This window comes from Rhinichthys klamathensis, unplaced genomic scaffold, assembly GCF_029890125.1.
Source record: "Rhinichthys klamathensis goyatoka isolate OS25496 unplaced genomic scaffold, OSU_Roscu_1.1 h1tg000703l_1, whole genome shotgun sequence".
Lineage (NCBI taxonomy): Eukaryota > Metazoa > Chordata > Actinopteri > Cypriniformes > Leuciscidae > Rhinichthys > Rhinichthys klamathensis.
The window spans coordinates 7,501-29,389 of NW_026607124.1; the positions used below are offsets into that span (position 1 = coordinate 7,501).

Genomic DNA, 21,889 nt, shown 5'->3' on the forward strand with positions numbered 1-21,889 from the left:
TACTCAGCTAATATAGCATGAATATTAATAACTGATCCTAAAGAAAGCACAGATGAGATGCATTGTAGAAAAACGAAACCACAGACCGTCTTTAAATATCTCGATAATAGGAAAATCCCCCAGTAATCACATATTTCTCCTCATATTATCTGAGCCGCTCATTCATTTCATATCTCCATTATGACTATTACTCATTTGAGTCCATTTGTTATTTACAGTTTTTTACAATCGCTATGACAATTTTTTCAATACTTTTAACAAATTTCTAAACTCGTAACGCACCAACACACCTACAACACACAATTGGCAAAACGGTTAATTTCATGCTCAAAATCACACGCTGGTAAACTACACTCCAACACTAATTTTCAAAAAATAATAATACACTAACACAATACACTATGTCTACCAAAACACTAACACATGTGCTCTTCCAACAGGGACATTTAGTCAATCATAGCACAATGTCATTAAAAACACTAACATGAGATGGAATTACAGAAACTGCATTATTTAATATACAGTATGTCAGGTCTGCCCTTACACAATAGACAGTATATTGCAGTTTATTTTGAAGCCTCTCTACAGTTTTGTTTTGTTTGGGTTTAGCAAATGTGTGCATTTTGTTTCCTATGTTGTAGAAATTCAATACAAAAAAATGAATGACCCTTCTCAGAATAGCAGAATAGAATGTACGGTTTATGAAAAAAAGAAGACAGAGACAGAATTGGTGCGGTAAAGGCTTTATTTGCAACAGGACATTTCTGCAAGATAGCAAAAAAATGCAATACTTGCCATTTACAGCATTACTGTAGGTGAAAAAAACAAAATATACAAACAGAAAAAGCCATCTTAATCATCCCGGTCTTCTCCATTTGGCCACATGTTCTCATCCTCATCACACTTCTCTGGTAAGGCTTATCCTCCCCTGGAGGTGTTCAGCTGGGATGGCTTGGCATGCAGCATCCATTGCATCCAGGAGGGACATTTGGTCCTGTGGACGATGATAAAAAACCTTCCATCTCCAGGCTAAGAAAGGGAAAGGGGAGTAATGGGCAAGGAAAATGGACATCATCCTCCGATGGGATCAAACCAGGCCGTGACCGCATTGGAATTGTGAAATGCCACATTGTCCCATATTTGCACTATTCAATCAGCTGTTTCTCAGTAACAAGAGAATAAAATACAGGGGACATATTTGTGTTTCAATTCACAATATAAGCAGCTTGACTTTAGCCTGTAAGGTTAGGTTTAGAACATGGTGTTATCTGTTCTGACATACGGTGTTAAAGCATTGGTAAATTTATAGTAAAAATCCATTGTTTTGGTCTTGTTTGAGCTTGTGTGTAAAAGAAGTTCAAGCATTTTAAATTTGTGTTAATTGTAGTGTTAAAGCAACAAGAAATGTGCTAATAGTATAGCTTACACAGACGGATGTAGTGCTAACTGTGTTAAGAGAAAATCTGTCATAGCAATTGTAAAAAACTGTAAACGAGGGTTGAATATGATTGGAGAGCGAGTTACACACTCGTGCTCTTCTGGCCGGTGTGTGTTCAGTGTGTTGAGAGACATGAGGGAATCGTCAGCCATTTTGATGCCGGCCAGCGAGTCATGGGTTTCCATTTGCTCAGATCACCATATTTTACTCCAAAACAACACCGAATTTGATCCTCTAGCTGTCACACACAGTCTGAAACACAGCAATGCTGAGAAGATATTTGCTCTGAATGAACATTTAATGCATCAAGATCTCGCATTGCTTATATTGAATGGCCTTCTCTATGAAAGCTTTTCATCCGTGAATAAACAAAACCATGGATCGGTTTAAGCATTTTATGTGCTGGTTCTGCAAACACTTTACAAGTGCAGAGATATTGATGCACTGACTGAAGGCTTCGGGAAATCCATCGTGTGCTGTGAAAACATCAATTTAGTATAAGCCTCTAATAAGGCCTTTTCACGAACACCGAGGGGGAGTTCTGGCCAAACAAGAGGCGGTTTAATAAGACATCTGAAGTGTGAGGACCGTTGTGTTAAGCTCTGTGCTTAAAGAGAGCCGGTGAAGGACACTCAGCAGCCGAGGAACACACACAGACGTCAGCGTAATACACACGATCACACACAGACGTCAGCGTCAAGCGTTGAACAGGAGCGTAACACACCAGAGAAAGCTGTGTGAGCGTCAGATCGGGTGTAAAGGACATTATAACTCTATTTGTGAGCAGAATGAGTTACAAGTTCAAAATAATTTCATTTCCCCTCATTCCAATGGAGTTAATATGGGAAATTATGAGTTAAAAATTTAATATAATGGCATATTCATATAAAACTTGATTTTTTGTGTTGCTTTAGCTCTTAAAATGTGCAATTTCAAAGCATTTCTGAATTTATTAATTAAAGAGTGCATGAACAAACGCATGAAATCAGGAGAACTTGCACACGTTTCTACAGTGAATTCTATATTGTAGAGATATTTAGGCAACACTTTACAGTAAGGCTTCATTAGTTAACAATGAACAATACTTGTGCATCATTAATCTTGTTGTAATTTCAACATTTACTAATGCATTTTTAAGATTAAAGTTAACATTAGTTAATGCACTGTGAAATAACATGAACATAATGTATTAACTTACATTAGCGTATTAAGGTTAATACAAATATTGCTCATTGTTAACTAATTCATTAACTTCTAACACATTAGACGGGTTTTTATGATGTTTTACACAATTTACTGCATTACATATTTTCATAACCAGACATAAGTATCATAATACTTAATTATTCATGGTTACAACAACAATACAGTTGTCTTTAAAGATGTTTTACAATTACGAGAACATACAACTAATTATTACGTGTCTTTAATTAAAGACGTTATGAATACGTTTACAATGCATTATAGAAATACATAAATCTACAACTCACACTGTTAGTCATGTGTGTGTCGGGAGCAGAAAGTCTCTAATACTCAGATAATCAAATACAGCATTAGTAAACTGATCCTAAATTTGTATAAAATAATGCATATCTTTTAGTTTAGAGCACACAGATATTAAACCTAAGAATCATTGCAGTGATTCCCAACGGATGCAAATACAGTTACTGTTAAATTATGGATATAAGCAAAGCGCAGACGGCTGTGATATAGACAATATATGCAATACGAGGGAAAAAAGACAACTAGTAACTGACAAGACTAATTCACATCTCACACACACACACACACACACACACACACACACACGAGTCATACTCAAACTAAACTCTCAATATCTGTCAGAGATTTTATGCTGCAAACTGTGTCAAATCCAGAGTTATTTCATCCTCCACAGAAGCACTTCTTTACCCGCTCACACACACACACACACACACACTCCTCTGACAGTGTGTGTGTGTGTGTGTGAGAGAGAACGGGTCTGCTCTTCTCCTGAGTCATGTCGAGACTCCGAGAGCGTGTGCTTTTACTACAGTAAATCTTCAGCTGATGTCGACAGTCTGAGACGCTCACTTTCTCCACATTCTGCAAAGCTTTCACTGAAGAAGATCAACTCAAATCTCCAGATAATGCACTCTAAAAAATGCTGGGTTGTTTCAACCCAAATTTGGGTCAAATACGGACAAACCCAAATGTTGGGTTAAAATGTAATTAAAAAAATTACAGTTGAAAGTGAAAGTTGAAGTTGGGTTAAAATTTTAAATTACATTTTTAACCCAACATTTGGGTTTGTCCATATTTGACCCAAATTTGGGTTAAAACAACCCAGCATCGTTTAGAGTGTGATGTTGATGCATGAGTTACACTGCAAACACCAACAGGAATATTAGATGCCAGTCATTTTATTACACTCATTTGACAGTAACAATTTAAATTGCAATGCATTTGTAGATTTAATTTAAACATTGGACACTTTCTATGATATTTGCATTGCAAATTTATTCATAATGCACATTATTATAATTAGTTCTAAGCTCATTATTCAAAGTTCCTGTTTCATGTGTAATATCGTTCATGCATTATCCTCTTTAAAGTTGTAGATATGAACAATGACGTATTATAATGTATTATATCAAATATGCAATGCAGTACAATGTGTAAAATTGGTACAGTAAGGTCTTATATTATATAAAACATGATTCAGAGGCACTTTTAGTTGAATCCCTCCATGCACAAACTATTTGCAGCAAACAACAGAACTCGACGTTTTGTAAAGATATCTGCGCATTAATAAGTGCTTGTGGATCATTTTCTGATCTTACTGATTTCTGCAGCACAAGAACTGATCCGTGACGGACTATTAGCAGAGCGACAACACGTCTTTAACAACGACACGAGTGTCTCATAATCCAGCGCAAGTATTTAGAAAGATTTGTGGAATTATTCTACTGGCTCTCATGAAGTCAAATCAGCTTTTCTCCTGTATTTAAAGCAAATCGTACATTATAGAGCAGCTTGGTGAGGATAAAATACTAGCATATTAATGCAAAACTGTATATATGCAGACTCTTCATAGAATGCTATATTCCCTCGACAGGAACATGTTGAATTTAGTGGCTTCCAGTTTTCATCCAGACTGGAAACTGTGTCGATATGTTAAAGCAGATAAATGATGGATTATTTGAACCACTCTTGATGGCTTTTGATTGGTCCTTCAGCACCACATGACACAACAACATGCAGCCGATATCGATTATTGGCTTCCAAATATAAAGAATTATCAATTATTGGCTTCCAAATTTAACAAATTATCAGTTATTGGCTTCTAAATATAAAGAATTATCAGTTATAGGCTTCTAAATATAAAGAATTATCAGTTATTGGCTTCTAAATATAAAGAATTATCGGTTATTGGCTCCCAAATATAAAGAATTATCGGTTATTGGCTCCCAAATATAAAGAATTATCGGTTATTGGCTTCCAAATATAAAGAATTATCGGTTATTGCCTTCCAAATATAAAGAATTATCGGTTATTGGCTCCCAAATATAAAGAATTATCGGTTATTGGCTCCCAAATATAAAGAATTATCGGTTATTGGCTCCCAAATATAAAGAATTATCGGTTATTATAAAGATTTATCGGTTATTGGCTCCCAAATATAAAGAATCATCGGTTATTGGCTCCCAAATATAAAGAATCATCGGTTATTGGCTCCCAAATATAAAGAATTATCGGTTATTATAAAGAATTATCGGTTTTTTGGCTCCCAAATATAAAGAATTATCGGTTATTGGCTCCCAAATATAAAGAATCATCGGTTATTGGCTCCCAAATATAAAGAATCATCGGTTATTGGCTCCCAAATATAAAGAATCATCGGTTATTGGCTTCCAAATATAAAGAATCATCGGTTATTGGCTTCCAAATAAAAAGAATCATCGGTTATTGGCTCCCAAATATAAAGAATTATCGGTTATTGGCTCCCAAATATAAAGAATCATCGGTTATTATAAAGAATCATCGGTTATTGGCTCCCAAATATAAAGAATCATCGGTTATTATAAAGAATCATCGGTTATTGGCTCCCAAATATAAAGAATCATTGGTTATTGGCTCCCAAATATAAAGAATCATCGGTTATTGGCTCCCAAATATAAAGAATTATCGGTTATTGGCTCCCAAATATAAAGAATTATCGGTTATTATAAAGAATTATCGGTTATTGGCTCCCAAATATAAAGAATCATCGGTTATCGACTCCCAAATATAAAGAATCATCGGTTATCGGCTCCCAAATATAAAGAATCATCGGTTATTGGCTCCCAAATATAAAGAATCATCGGTTATTGGCTCCCAAATATAAAGAATTATCGGTTATTGGCTCCCAAATATAAAGAATCATCGGTTATTGGCTCCCAAATATAAAGAATCATCGGTTATTGGCTCCCAAATATAAAGAATTATCAATTATTGGCTTCCAAATTTAACAAATTATCAGTTATTGGCTTCTAAATATAAAGAATCATCGGTTATTGGCTCCCAAATATAAAGAATTATCGGTTAGTGGCTCCCAAATATAAAGAATTATCGGTTATTGCCTTCCAAATATAAAGAATCATCGGTTCTTGGCTCCCAAATATAAAGAATTATCGGTTAGTGGCTCCCAAATATAAAGAATTATCAATTATTGGCTTCCAAATTTAACAAATTATCAGTTATTGGCTCCCAAATATAAAGAATTATCGGTTAGTGGCTCCCAAATATAAAGAATTATCGGTTATTGGCTTCCAAATATAAAGAATCATCGGTTATTGGCTCCCAAATATAAAGAATCATCGGTTCTTGGCTCCCAAATATAAAGAATTATCGGTTAGTGGCTCCCAAATATAAAGAATTATCGGTTATTATAAAGAATTATCGGTTATTGGCTCCCAAATATAAAGAATCATCGGTTATTGGCTCCCAAATATAAAGAATCATCGGTTATTATAAAGAATTATCGGTTATTGGCTCCCAAATACGGTTATTGGCTCCCAAATATAAAGAATCATCGGTTATCGGCTCCCAAATATAAAGAATCATCGGTTATTGGTATCTGCCAAAAATTCCATATCGGTGCATCCCTAATTCATAATATATATTGTAGAAATAGTATGAATGCGGCAAATGAATTCTCAGATCCTCTTACATCAGTGTTGCATCAGTCAAGGAAATATCCATATTGTTCAACAGCCAATGTTTCGATTAAATTCTGGAGCAAACTACGGGTTGGTGAATTTTACATAGCAACACATCAGCCAGCCAATAATCAAACGGAGAAATGTGTTGATTTCCAGCCCCGATGGAGTCAGATCTGAATGAATCTCGTGATCTCTAGATTGAGTTGAGCTGAACGGGGGAAAGTCAGCAGACGTTGAGAAGTGCTGTGAGCGACAGAATGCCATAAAGCGCGTTACAGTCTCTCTCATTCACGGATGTTTGCCTGCCGCTGCACGTATCAGAGATCAATAACTCGGCCCACCATCCCCCTCTTCTCTTCGCTTCTCTCTTTCTCTGCAACACATCACAAAAAAATGACCCTCCATCCATTACGACTGCCACGGCGCTATTGAATCAGAACATTCACGACTGCAGAAATCCTCTGTGTCCCTGATGTCGGGACAGACGTGTACGTGTGCTGGAAGCAAACCATGCCGGACATCATTATGCATACATAATATCTGAGAATAACTATAACATGTGCTGGCCTTTTCAAACAAGGAGGCAAAATCTGCATCTTTGAGTGTGTTGTATTTGATGTCGACATGGTTTCTATAATTAAACATACAGCATTTGCCTTACACTATGCAACCAATAATTTTATATTATTAGCATGCTATTTATCAAAACCGCAAAGTTATTAGCATATCACAGCAATGCAAAATGTGACTTTTCACATTAGTGCCAATAAACACATTAGTGCTCTATGTTTATCATGATCAAGTCTACAGTTTTACCTCAATCAGAAAACCAAGTGAAAAAGGCCTGCTAATTTTTAACGTTCCACATAATGATATTTAATCTCCCTTACAATACTAATATTATGGTACAGATTGATTACCATGTTAATTGATGTCATTATTTTATGGCACTCCATTAAAATGTAAGGAATGCCATGACATTTCCTCAGATTATTAAAACCACCCCAAATATTTTCACATATGATGCAACAAATGATCAAATAAATACTCAAAATTGTTATTTTATCATATGATCTGCAACTTGAGTGACAGTCACATCAAACCGACTACAGCTCACACACACACACACACACACACACACTTATACACACTCACACACGCTCACACACACACACACACTTATACACACTCACACACGCTCACACACACACACACACGCTCACACACACACACACTTATACACACTCACACACACGCACGCTCACACACACACACACACACTCACACGCACGCTCACACACACTTATACACACTTATACACAGTCACTCACGCTCACACGCACGCTCACACACACACACACACACACACACACTTATAAACGCTCACACACACACACTTATACACACTCACACACGCTCACACACACACGCTCACACACACACACACACAAACACACACTTATACACACTCACACACGCTCACACACACACACACACACTCACATGCACGCACGCTCATACACACACACACACACACACACACACTTAGTATGCACGCAAGCACGCGCGCACACACACACACTCACACACACAGACTCACACACACAGACTCACACACACAACTTCAAAAGAACCCAAAACAATTTGATGTTTTATTAACAAGGTTCGGGAGGAACACGTTCTAATGATCAAACAATCAAGTCATTCCAGCCAGCTGTCAGCAATCAGTAATCAACAGGTCCACTCAATCAGCACGAGTAAAGCCTATAAATATACTCAGTCGACTCACCCATATTCCTCGACAGTTTTCAGCATCCCTCCACCACCCCATCTCCTCACACTTGCCTGGTTATCTTCCTAAACAGAGATACGGGGGGAGTACTCTGGGTTCGGGCCCAATTTCCGAGCTCGGAGCCCTCCCCCCGGACAGCACGCCAAATACGCATAAACATCTATTCTCTGATCATTTGTAAGTGTGAACTCGTGAAACAGTAGTTGTTCTTTCCACATCTCTCCCCTCGAAAGTGTGGAAATGATGGTTAGCGTGTTTTAGAGGAGCACAAAGCTGGGAAACATGACATCTTCAAATATGAATCAGATGATATCTGACATGAAAGCAGACGTGGAGGTGATCCAGCATTGATCGAGGGAGGAGAGCTTTGACTTTGTGAGGATGGAGGCAAGTTGCTGAAATGATCGATCCGGGCTTTAATAATTGATAAGCGTGAGGGAGGGAGACGTGAGGCCTGCGTAACACACTCACTTCTGGGTGAGCAAAGTAAAACGTGCCATGAATACACACACACAAACACACAAACACACACACACACACACACACACACACACACACACACACACACACACACACACACACACACACACACAAACAAACACACACAAACACACACACACCACATTAACATTGAATGGATTGAAGAAGGAAAGGGAAGAAAACTGGAGTGAGACTCAGACACTCATTTACACACTCCACTGATCATCATTTGTGTCTGTCAGCAAACACGCTTGCGTTGTGTTCATATTGTGTGCGATTCCACAGATAACAGTGCGTTATGAACAAACATTCTTACAGAAACATTAATAGAGCGTTTATTCAAAGTTATCTGCTCTATAATAATGTTCTTCTAGCACAAAAACATTATTTATACATCGTTCATGGAACGTTTTTCAATTCAATTCAATTCAATTCACATTTATTTGTAGCGCTTTTCACAATACGCATCATTTCAAAGCAGCTTTACAGAAAGTGCACGAGTCCACATTACAACTTACAGTGATCTGTCATCAGAGGAAACGCTCTAAGTATTTCAGAAATATACATATACAAAATCACAGCTAGTGAGAAATGTATTAATTTAAACAATGTAATAGTTTAATGCAGAAACAATGAGCTCATTGAAGTAATGATTACTTGTTTGATAACAGATGATTATGATATTTAGAAAATGTAGCATTGGTGTGTGTTGATTCAGAGTTTGCGTTTTTGTCTTAAACGTTTTTTAAATGCTTCGGAATGTTCAGAGAAGATTTAAAAGTAACATTCCGATAACGTTTGCAGAATTCTAAAATGTTCGCTTAACGTTCACACAACCAAGAAGAAACATTAAAAAACTGGACGTTCGGAGATAACGTTGGGAAAACGTTCTTAGAACATGTTTGTTGGGTCTGGGATTCAAAATCTCATTTTAAACCTTGAAATAGAGAAAGTTTTGTGATTGTGAAACACAACTGAAAGTCTCTCTGATCATGTGACTTCAAGATCACGCTGGAGAACACGATCATGAAGCTCCAGTGCTATTCTCAATATATGTTTATGCTTATTTTATTTTAAAAGGAACACTGCATTTGTGTCCGTCATATAAATGTTCCTCATTTTCATCTGCCTTCTCTGGATTGCAATAAAGCAAAAGAGAGACACACCGAATACTAAAACTTTCCCAAATGCATTTTCATTATAGAATTCAAATTGTTACGAAATTAGGATCATGCAAAACAGATGCATATGAAAATATGCGTGCATGAATATACGGTGGGCTGGTGGCATGTTTGAATGCACCGACCTGTGCGTTTGCAGGAAGAATGTAGTGTGTGTAGTGTGAGATTGTGTTATAGAGTGTGTTTGCGCCACACATTGTTAAGGCTTATCTGACTTGCGCTGAATCTGTATTGATTTCCTTTCCCTGCTCACTCCTGCATCTCTAGGGCTCTCGCCATGCAGCAACCGCAGCCAGCCGTGCAACACACACACACACACACACACACACACACACACACACAGACCCCCTCCCTGCAACACCACCAGCTTTCCCATCAACAAACACATGCAGATCTTACATGACTGTCTTACTCCCACAATACACTGATAACAGCGATTCTGTGGTGAAGTAAAAAACAAATGTAGTTTCTATATGAAAAAGTTAGTTCAGGCAAGAATTTAAAAAACAAAGTAAATCCTACATTAGGACTCAATTCAAGCTTGTAGAAATTAAAGTGTAAATCTCAACGATATAAAAATTAAGTAAAACCTACTCAACTTTTCTAATACTGGTGTTCCCATCATGCACTGGGGCATGAATAATTAATAAGGTAGATTTTTCACTGTTTTCCAGCTGTGTTTATCACTGCTTTTGTTGTTATAGGTTCAGTAACTTGCCATTTTGTGACATTTGGATTCATTTTCTACTTAAAATGACACATTCATACTCAAACGATCTATCGAATGTTACCGTTATTGTATATTGTGTACCAAGTTTTGAGCTCTCTGTGTTCACATGTGGTAATCTGTATATTATGTAAATGGTGTCTAGATTCAATCTTAATTTAATTATTTGTGTTTCTAAGTAAAGCAAGCATACACTTTAAAAGCGTGGGTTAATTCATTCTTATATTGTTTGAGTAAAATTTATTGCAACGGAAACTTTAACTAAAGAGAAATTACTTAACTTTAAAATTACTTATTTTCTTTGCTAATTTTACTTATCTTAGTTAAGTAGTTTACTTGATTCCGTATGTGAAATTTACTTTAAAAATATGCGTGCAAAAACTTTTTTTCAAATATTCATTGTTTTTGCACATATGAATATTTGAGTATATGAGACCAGCTAACAGGGAACGTTCTCAGAAGGTTCTCTCAAAGTTATGAACAAACCCAGGAACATTAATAGAAAGTTCTCAAAACATTTGCACAAAACATCGTTCATGGAACTTTCTTTGTTTAAATGTTACTAGTTTTAGAACGTTCAGAGAACATTCAAAATGTAACATTCTCGGAATGTTTGCAAAACGATAAAATGGAATGTTCCCTTAACGTTCATTAACATATTAATACTGGGATATATTTGACCTGCTTCCTTCATACAAACACACATCAACACAAATTTTTCGAGTTTCGAGTGCAATTCTTTTTTATAAAACTCTCCTAGTCCCTTCTGTCCATCTGCCATTCGTCAGACAAACCAATCATTGTTCTGAAAGCATCACAGTCTCAGGGTTTCACTGTGTGTGTGTGTGTGTGTACTGAACTATACTGTATTTTGGGGACAAATTTGTACCCAGCAGTGAAGAAAACATGACAAAATCTGCAAAAACATCCTTTAGGGACGTCCTCATTTGTAAATCTGGTCTAAAAATAAAATAAAGTTTTTTTTTTGAAATAAGCAACCAAAAGACGCCAAGCTGAATCCCTTCAATATTAAACCGCAGAAACACACACACACACACACATACACACACACACACACATACATAACATAAAGGCTTAATTTGAGATCTGTAAGTGAGGGTTTGCTCTTGCAATGACTTCTTGGCTTTCAGATCAATCAAACTGTCTATGAATGGCGTTTAATTGAGCTGGTGGGGATGGATCTGGTCTGTCAGATGTTTGTCCACTGAGAAATTGATTTTGGAGACCAGTTAGGAAACCCGCAAGACAAAGAAGAACTCATGCGGACCTGGGCGAAGGGAAGATCTCAGTATATCACAGCTCTCCTAAAAGACAAACTCTCTCGTTGTCGTTTATGTATATATGATATAATTATAATCTGAATGTAGATTTTACACTTGTAAAATTAAAGGTTCCAAAAGGGGTTTTCCCAGCAATTTGTGTCTTAGTGTGAAGAACATTTAAAAAAAAATTATTATAAAAACTTTTGTGGAACGGAAATATTCCATGGATGTTGACGGTTGTTTTATGGAACATTGATGCCAGTAAAGATTTATTAAAGACCTTTATTGTTAAATTCAAACTGGTTATGAAGGGCCTTTGGTCTGTGCGAGAGTTTATAAAGGAGTTTTATGTAATGGACGTGATATATTAATATGAATGTGATTATATTAGTACACATGCCTAGATTCTTTTGGCACATTAATGCTAAAATACAAGAACCTTTCCCTTTCTTTAAAGAAAGTCCCCCTGTTTATCCCGTAAAACTCATCTTTGATCATCAATATTACATATTTAAACGTTTTTAATTTTTCATGCCTTAAAATATCTTGAATGTAACTCGACACCCTCGCCTCATTTAGTATGCGCGGTTCTATGAATATGCAAATGAGCCCCGCCTCCACTCACTCACTCAGCTCAGAGATCCACTGGTTGACGATCACACGTTGATCTGATTGGTTACAAGGTCGTTTGTGACGTCAGAAACACCAGCGATTTCAAACCGTGTTTTTGAGACTGTCTTTGGTTCACTGCAGTTTTAAGCAGAAAATACTCAGCAATGCTGTCGACTTATGAACTTACACATGGTGTGTCTTAAAGCGTATTAAAAACACCACATACACACATAAACAACATTAAAAGCTGGATTTTCACCACAGGGGGACTTTAAGAAAAACCGATTGACTTTATACAGTCAATTCAAATCAAAACACCTGAAAGAATAAAGTCAGATTATTTAAATTATCTCTAGACTTTTTGGAATAATACATTTATTAATTTAGCAGATGGTTTCCCACATACAGAGCAAGAGAAAGTATGACTCGAGCAAATGAGCATTTATCTTCTATTTCTGCAGGACTTGAAGCATTAGTTAGCCTATGTATTAGCCTACTTAATTTTTAAAATCATTTCATAGCTGGCATTGAAGTCACACACACACACACACACACACACACACACACACACACACACACACACACACACACACACACACACACACACACACACACACACACACACACACACACACACACACTCTCTCTCTCTCTCTCTCTCTCTCTCTCTCTCTCTCTCTCTCTCTCTCTCTCTCTCTCTCTCTCTCTCTCTCTCTCTCTCTCTCTCTCTCTCACACACACACACACACACACACACACACAAACAAGATGCCGAAATTTCTAAATTCATGCCATATGTTGTGATTAATTTTTGGAAGCCGATCCATGACATAATAATATTTGTAGGAAAAGCGACGCCTGGTGCATTTTATAAACCTAAGTTTTTTTTTTTAATGCAGTCAGATTGATAAATCCCGTCATCAATATTGTGCAAGTCACATGAACACAAAACAAATATTGACAACAGTCTGCATTAAAAGCGCTATATCTGTAACTATCTACAACATGCATTCAAAATATTCAGTCTGACGCTTTTGAGACGAAATGATGCGTCATGCGTTTATAAATGTCGAGGTGGAATAATTAAAACAAGCAGGCTATAATATTATTTTTATTATCATTACTGGTTGACATAAAATTTCATAATATTCTATTTTTAAACATGACGTTAATAGGCCACCGGCCCATCAATTAACTCGCTTTACTTCATTTCACAGAAAAGCGCGTGTGGTTTATCATTACTTTCATTTATTTAGGCTATTTGCATTGGTTTATTTATTTGCATCGTGCATGCTGATATAATGGATATTTAATACGCAAGTAATAAATGCATGCTTAATATAGGCCTATACGAGTGCATTTCATATCATTATTTTTTCGAAAAATCGAACAATTTTATTTTCACGTGAGCTGCAAATACACACACGCTCAAAGAGCTATCGAATGAAAAGCTCCAGCTGTAGTTGTGGTCAAACGTTCAGTGTATCGATGATGAACATTGACATCCACTCAAAACCAACACAGCTTCATTTACACCCAACGACTAAACTCTCTCTCTAAAATAAAGAATGATATACAGGATTTTAGGCTATTTATCAAAATATGCAACCATTGAATTAAATAAGATCCTGAATAAAATGCACTCTAAAAATGCTGGGTTATTTCAACCCCTGTTTGGGTCAAATATGGACAAACCCAACCGTTGGGTTCAACAAATGTAGTAAAAATGTAAACCAACGGTTGGGTGGGACCATATTTGACCCAAACATGGGTTGAAACAACCCAGCATTTTTTTTAGAATGTGGTTAAATTTACTATTATTATTATTATTAATATAAATAACTATTTATTTGTATTAAGCAGAGGACAACTCACTGAATTCTTTATGATAAAAAAAAAACAACAACTCAGTTACACTCTAAACAATGCTGGGTTGTTTTAACCTAAATTTGGGTCAAATATGGACAAACCCAGCCGTTGGGTTAAATTTATAAATTACATTTTTTAACCCAATTTGTCCATATTTGACTCAAATTTGGGTTAAAACAACCCTGCATTTTTTTTAGAGTGTAGCATTTCTTTACGATTTTTTGACCAATAAAAAAAGAAATTGTTGCAGTAATATTTATGAACAGCATTGATTAAATCTATAAACTCGCACGTGCAGCATCATGTATTGTGTAAGTGGTTTGTGTTGAATAGGCTTTGATTGACATGACTGTTTCTCGCCAGCAGTAGCCCGGCCCGCGCGGGAGAGGGTTCGTTTCACCGCACCCAAAAACAGAACCGCCCCGCTCAAGCCATCGATCCCGAGCCGAGCTGTTAGCGGCCTGGTGCGGTTAGTTATCGACCCCGCCCCCCGCCCTCTCCGCCACGCCCACACCACACACAGACCACACCCACCTCAGCAGACAGCATGCTCATATCTGTGCCATAACTGTGATGCTTTAACAACCTGTAGTAGCCAACAAAAACAAAAAACACAAATCTAATCTGGCACCATTGGTTTGGCCAACCCCATCTCATGAAAGTGCGTATCTACAGCACGAATTGTATTTATCGTGCAATTTATACGCAAAAAAAAGTTTTCGCGTGCATATGATACGCATTTTATGGCATAAAATACGCACGCACTCCACACCACTAATCCTATGGGTTTACAGTGCGTATCATGTGCAACTTTTTTGCGCATAAATTGCACGATAAATACAATTCGTGCTATACGCATTTTTTATGAGATCGTGTTGGTTTGGCAGCAGATGTAAACACTGTGAATCAGACTCAGCAATGATTTGCTGATTTTCTGATCCATTATGATCCAATCCTCAGCCTCAAACCTTTACACATTACTTTTAAAAATAAAGGTTCCAAAAGCGGATTTTCCCTTAGTGTAAAGAACATTTTAATAATCTAAAGAACCTTTTGCCACTAAAGAACTACTGTTGTCATACGCTACTTTGAAACAATCTGTATTGTATAAAAGTGCCATCGAAGCAAATAAAGAACCTTTATTTTTAAGAGTAAAATCCATCCTAAAAGACTGGGTGAGTCAATCTTTATATTTCACTAAATGTCTAAATGACAAAAAATCAACACAAAAGATAAATCATTTCATAATGTTTTGTAGTAAGAGTTAAAGGGTTAAATTTAGAAACAGAATATATTTGATTGTGATGAATAGACTCGAATATCTCCTTGATGAATATTGATTTGTGATTTGCAACTCTTATATACTGCCATATGAATTCAGCTCAGAGAAAATATAAATAAAAGCACCTAAACTGCAGTTTATAATTCATGCATGTGAGTGATAAGATATCAATACCAGCGCTTACCATCGGATTACAAAACTAACACACGCTGCCCATTAAAATGTAATCTGCAAACATCACCATACTGAATGTCTTTCCTGTGATTATGCGGCTTCTTCCACATGAATGAACAATTTCTCTCATTGTATCAGTGCGAGATTATAAATTTGCTCGTGCACAACCCTCAATGTGCACGTGTTTTTTTCTAACATCTTTCAGTCTATGAAATTATCTCAAAATGATTCATTATTCTGCTGGAATCGAGTAGAGAAAAAAAACGGATTTATTGTTAGTGGCAATAAAAATAAAATAACACGAGAACTGTTTTAAAAACAACAGTTTGCAGGCTGTATAATAACTGTATAATACAGGCTGTAGCCTATAATAATAATAACACACTGCACTATATCTTATCGAGCACGAGCGCAGTGCGGCCTATATATTAAACACATGCTTTATGAAAAAGGGTTTAAAGCAAAGGTCAATCGATTCCAGGACTATTAATTTGTAAGAAAAAAATACGGCAAGTGAATGCGGTGAATTCCGCGAGGAGCTTTCATTTGCTTTATTATTTATTAGCTATTATTTGTGCCAATCAGATTCGGTTCCGAGATGTTTTAAAGAGATTTTATTATCTAGGCCTATCCGCAAATAAACGCGGCTTGGTCAGAGAGATGAAATGCATCGTTCAATAAATGTATATAAAAGAAACAATTAGATCTCGATCAGTTACAGCTTACTTCAGCCTTAAGTAACAGATACGCATTAGTTAGTAGCTATCTCACATTTCGTTGCATATATATATATAAATATATAGATCAGCATTCTGTGGTCTGAACGTGTTGTTTTTGGTAATTATGATTTTCCAACATTCATGCATTGCATTGGCGATTCACCCTTGAGATCATCTGAATAAACTGTGCGTGAAATTAGTGAGTTTTCCCAGTGCTCTAGGTAGGCTATATGCATTGTGTTTAAAGGAAAGAATGTCATTCCTACTCGTTTTCCATACTGAATAACACAACGCAATCATAAAAGCTAAAATATACAAAGTCTAAAGCCAGATTTGACGAGAAAGCGCTTCACATTTTCCGTCTGAAATCCCACTATTACCATTAAAAATGGCACCTTTAGACACGCCAATGACAGCAAACATTACTGGTTCGAGTCTTTCCTCACGATGGACGCAATTTGAATGTACACACTTGCTACTTTGTTTACGGTACTCTTGTGGAGTATAATGCAAGAGTAGGCTACATTATACTCTTGTACAGTAATGCTGCTTGTGTTTTTTGTTCTCATGCATGCATAGGATATATATGCATTTTTAGTCTATCTGCTAAATGACAGGCTACCTGCAAATAAGGCCTAAATGTATCATATGGATCCGATAGGCTATTTCGTGTCGAGCAAATTCTGATTAAAAGCAAAGCAGGTGCGAAATGATACATGCTGACATTTCAGAGCAAGCAGTTAAGATAATCAAATGTTAGGCTATTATCATGTAAATAAATATATAAAACACAGCATGGTGATTGCACTCGAGGTTTTGAAGATGCATTATATCTGCTGGATGATTTTTCTACATCTCTCTCTCTTAAAGTGCGTTTAATACAGCAGGCAGAATGCGCGTCTTTCTTCTCTCTGTCTGCGCTCTGCTGTTGCCCTAAAAGCTGCAATGATCGATTTTCCTGTGTTTTCTCTCGCGCACGTGGTCCAGTAATCAGGGCCCCTTCCCGGGCGATCGATCCGTATCGATCCCTCGAGCCCAGTGCGCGCCCACGCGAGAGCGCGTGACACCGGGAGAGAGCAGAAATGAAGCTCGATATACAGAAACACGAGACGATCGGACAAAAGAGCTGTAGATATGGGTCAGAGAGGAGGGAGTCCTCATTACATGCGGAGCTTCAGTCGTTTGAGAGCTATAGTCTCCTCTCTCCACTTATGATTTGTTGAAGTAAATGATTCGGTTTTGTCCAGGAAAGACAGTCATGATGTAAAATACAGATGCTGCAATTTGAATAAAACCTGACCAGAGACCAAATATAATGCATGTGAATGATTTTAAAGGGTTCTCAATAATGTTTTAATTATATAAACAAGCTAGCCTATATAGATAGATAGACTTGGCTTTTAACTAGTGTGCAGATGCACATAATGAACTGCTGTACAGTTTTTGAGTGATTCTGCATGTTTGTGTGTGTTTTATTGGTGCTGTGTGTGTATATGTGTGTGTGTGTGTGTGTGGCATATGAATATGATGGATGAGAGAGCTGCAGCTTTAGACAGCAGCAGTAAACAGATTTGACTGTGTAGGGGAGATCGATCGGCTCATGGCTCTCTGTAATTAGACATACAGTGTTCAGCCTGGCATCAGCACAATCTCACTGGGGGAACCCTGTGTGTGTGTGTGTGAGAGAGAAACACAGACGTGAGCAAGAGAAGGAATCGTAGAATTATACAGCAAGAAACCGAAAGAGATGTTCAGTGCATTAGCAGACGCGTATGTGTGTTTTAATGAATGATAACAGCGAAGACTGTTGTTAAACACTGACATGGATTTAATGATTTTGTTGCACAGACAGATTCGCTAAAAGCGGAAGCTGAAACTAGTGTTTTATAGAGTCAGCTGTGACCACTAACACATGAATGTAAATCCTCCGCTTGACTCCAAACTGAGTGGATTTTGCCTGAGGGTTTTCAAACATGAGTCCCACAGGACACACACACACACAACATGTTTTCATGTTTTATGGGGACTTTTCATAGACATGATGGTGTTTATACTGTACAGAATGTATATTCTGTCCTCTTACACTAACCCTACCCTTAAACCTGCCCATCACACACACACACACTGAATATATTGGCTTGTACGTCCCTAGTACAAATACAGTATAGTCAAGTACGCACACAATGAATATACATGCATGAAATATTTTTAATGGCGTAATTTATGCGTCACTCTCTGAAATGTTGTATTTTATGTATTGTATCGGAAGGACTTTCTGAGAACATTGTTTCCCCTCAATGTTACACATATCAAATATAATGTTAGAACATTTGCTAAACATTATTTTAAGAACGTTTACATAACCTTTAGAAAACGTTAGAGAAAGTGATGGGAATGTTCCCGTTATACAGTAGCTGGGAATCCTGACTATAGTATAATATACATAAAAGTCTCAAATGATGTCACTTTTTCTGCATTATGTCATTTTAAGTGGCAGTTCTATTTTTGAGGTAAATTACTGATGTGAAAGAGGTCACAGAAAGCTTACTCAGATTAATTCAAATGATTTTACATAAATTGATATAGTGTGAACCGGTGTAATTAGACTATTATGCTATTAAATATTTTAAAAATTCTAAATTTCTAAATGCATATATACCTTTAAAGTCCCCCTGTGGTGAAAATCCAGCGTTTAATGTTGTTTATGTGTCTATGTGGTGTTTTTAATACGCTTTAAGACACCATGTGTAAGTTCATAAGTCGACAGCATTGCTGAGTATTTTCTGCTTAAAACTGCAGTGAACCAAAGACAGTCTCAAAAACACGGTTTGAAATCGCTGGTGTTTCTGACGTCACAAACGACCTTGTAACCAATCAGATCAACGTGTGATCGTCAACCAGTGGATCTCTGAGCTGAGGGAGTGAGTGGAGGCGGGGCTCATTTGCATATTCATAGAACCGCGCATACTAAATGAGACAAGGGTGTCGAGTTACATTCAAGATATTTTAAGGCAGGAAGAATTAAAAACGTTTAAATATGTCATTTTGATGATCAAATATGAGTTTTAAGGGATGAAATGATTGACTAGGGGGACTTTAAAATATTTGTTTTATGAAATAAGTTTGCATTATATCCGAGCTCACAAAACACAAGCTTCTTTCACTGAATGACTCCCCTCATATAAACAACGTTAAAAACTTGATTTTCACCACAGTGGGACTTCAATATTTGTTTTATGAAATATGTTTGTATTATATGAGCTTGCAAAACACAAGCTTCTTTCACTGAATGACTCCCCTCTTTGTTTTCAGCTTTGGTTGCATGAGTTCCTATCAGCAAATGTCTGTTTGCTTGTGTTCTTCTTGTATTTTCACTCGTCTCTTTCTCTCCGTCTCCTCATGGCAGCGTGCAAGAGAAAGGAACAGGAGCAGCACAAAGACAGAAACATGGTCCCGAAGAAGCAGCGCCTGGTGTTCACCGATCTCCAGCGCCGAACGCTCATCGCCATCTTCAAGGAGAACAAGAGACCCAGCAAAGAGATGCAGATCACCATCTCTCAGCAGCTGGGCCTGGAGCTGTCCACCGTCAGCAACTTCTTCATGAACGCCCGGCGTCGATGCGTGGATCGCTGGCAGGACGAGCACGCGGCCAGTCCCGGGCAACCCGGCACATCGGCAACCACTTTCTCCAAAGCCTGAGCCGATGCCAGGCTGACGGACCAGTGCCAGATGCACCAAACCAACAGATGATGATGATCTACGGTGCCCATCAAACCTCACAAACCTCGTCCGGGAACGGCGGGTGCAGATGAGCTCCGGCAAAACCCAACGCATTGCACGCTTTTCATTCGGTTTAGTTCTTTCTCATCACGGATACTCTCGGAAAAAAAAAGGTACAAAACCCGTCACTGGGGCGGTATCCTTTCAAAAGGTACATATTTGTACCTAAAGAGTGCATGCATACCTCAAAGGTACATTTTGGTACCAAAAGTGTCATATGTGACCCTGGACCACAAAGCCATGTAGGAATTGAAATTGAGATTTATACATCATAAATAAATAAGCTTTCCATTGATGTATGGTGTGTTAGGATAGGACAATATTTGGCCTGAAAATCTGGAATCTGAGGGTGCAAACAAATCTAAACATTGAGAAAATCGCCTTTAAAGTTGTGCATTATGTTCACGCTTTTGCTGCATCCACTCACAAAAATAAAAAAGTTTAATATATTTACGGTAGGAAATTTACTAAATATCTTCATTGAACATGATTTTTACTTAATATCCTGCTGATTTTCGACATAAAAGAAAAATCGATAATTTTGACCCATACGATGTGCTGTTGGCTATTTCCACAGATATACCCCTGGGACTCGAGACTGGTTTTGTGGTCCAGGGTCACACATTAGTACCTAAATGGCACATATTAGAACCTTTTTAAAGGACACAGTCCCAGTGACAGCTTTTGTACCTTTTTCCCTGCGAGTGTTGGACGTTCCCCTCACCTGTGCTTGATATTTGAGCTAAAACATCTCTCATCTCAAAGTCTCTGGATTAGCCAAGCTATACGGAAATTTCTCTCTCTCATAGAGCAGTGGAAAGAAGGAACAGAAGGCAATGCGTATTTTAGCACACACACACACACACCCATCCCCACTTATTTGACCCTTGACGCAAACAATTCATACGAGTATAGTTTCAGGAGTGTTTTCACTGCCAGTGTGGCGCCTTGTTCTTGCTTCAGCACAATGATAAAGGGATGCAAAGAATCAATCAGGCCTCTGTATCTTCCCCTAAAGAATCATTTTACCGTAGGGGTTTTACAGAGCGCTTCACCTGCACAGAGCAACAGCGCCACCTCCTGGAGGTCCACAGAAACGCACCTTTCGCTCGCTGCGGGACGAGACTTTAGATGTCATGCTGCCTTCAAGACAGTGTTAAACAGTGTTAACTTAAACTAAACAAAAGTGGGAAATGCTGCATTCACTGCATTGATAAAATCCTCGTAACAATTTGCACTAACACATTTTAAGTCAACTGTACAACTTACCTGTTATTATCAAGTAAAATCTACTTACTATTGAACTTAACATTCAATTGAAGTAATTAAGTAAACATTACTTAATTATATTTAATTTCACATATATAAT

The 21,889-nt window shown here is 37.4% G+C and overlaps 1 protein-coding gene across 1 annotated transcript in view; it reads left to right on the forward strand.

Annotated features, from left to right (window-relative positions):
• onecut3b (one cut homeobox 3b) overlaps nucleotides 1–20,626 on the forward strand; it is a 25,172-nt gene extending 4,546 nt beyond the window's left edge. Inside the window, exon 2 of the mRNA XM_056242172.1 lies at nucleotides 20,147–20,626. Within this exon, the coding sequence (XP_056098147.1) occupies nucleotides 20,147–20,439 (293 nt within the window). The 3' untranslated portion in view covers nucleotides 20,440–20,626. The remainder of the gene's footprint in view (nucleotides 1–20,146) is intronic.
• Nucleotides 20,627–21,889: the final 1,263 nt, after the last annotated feature.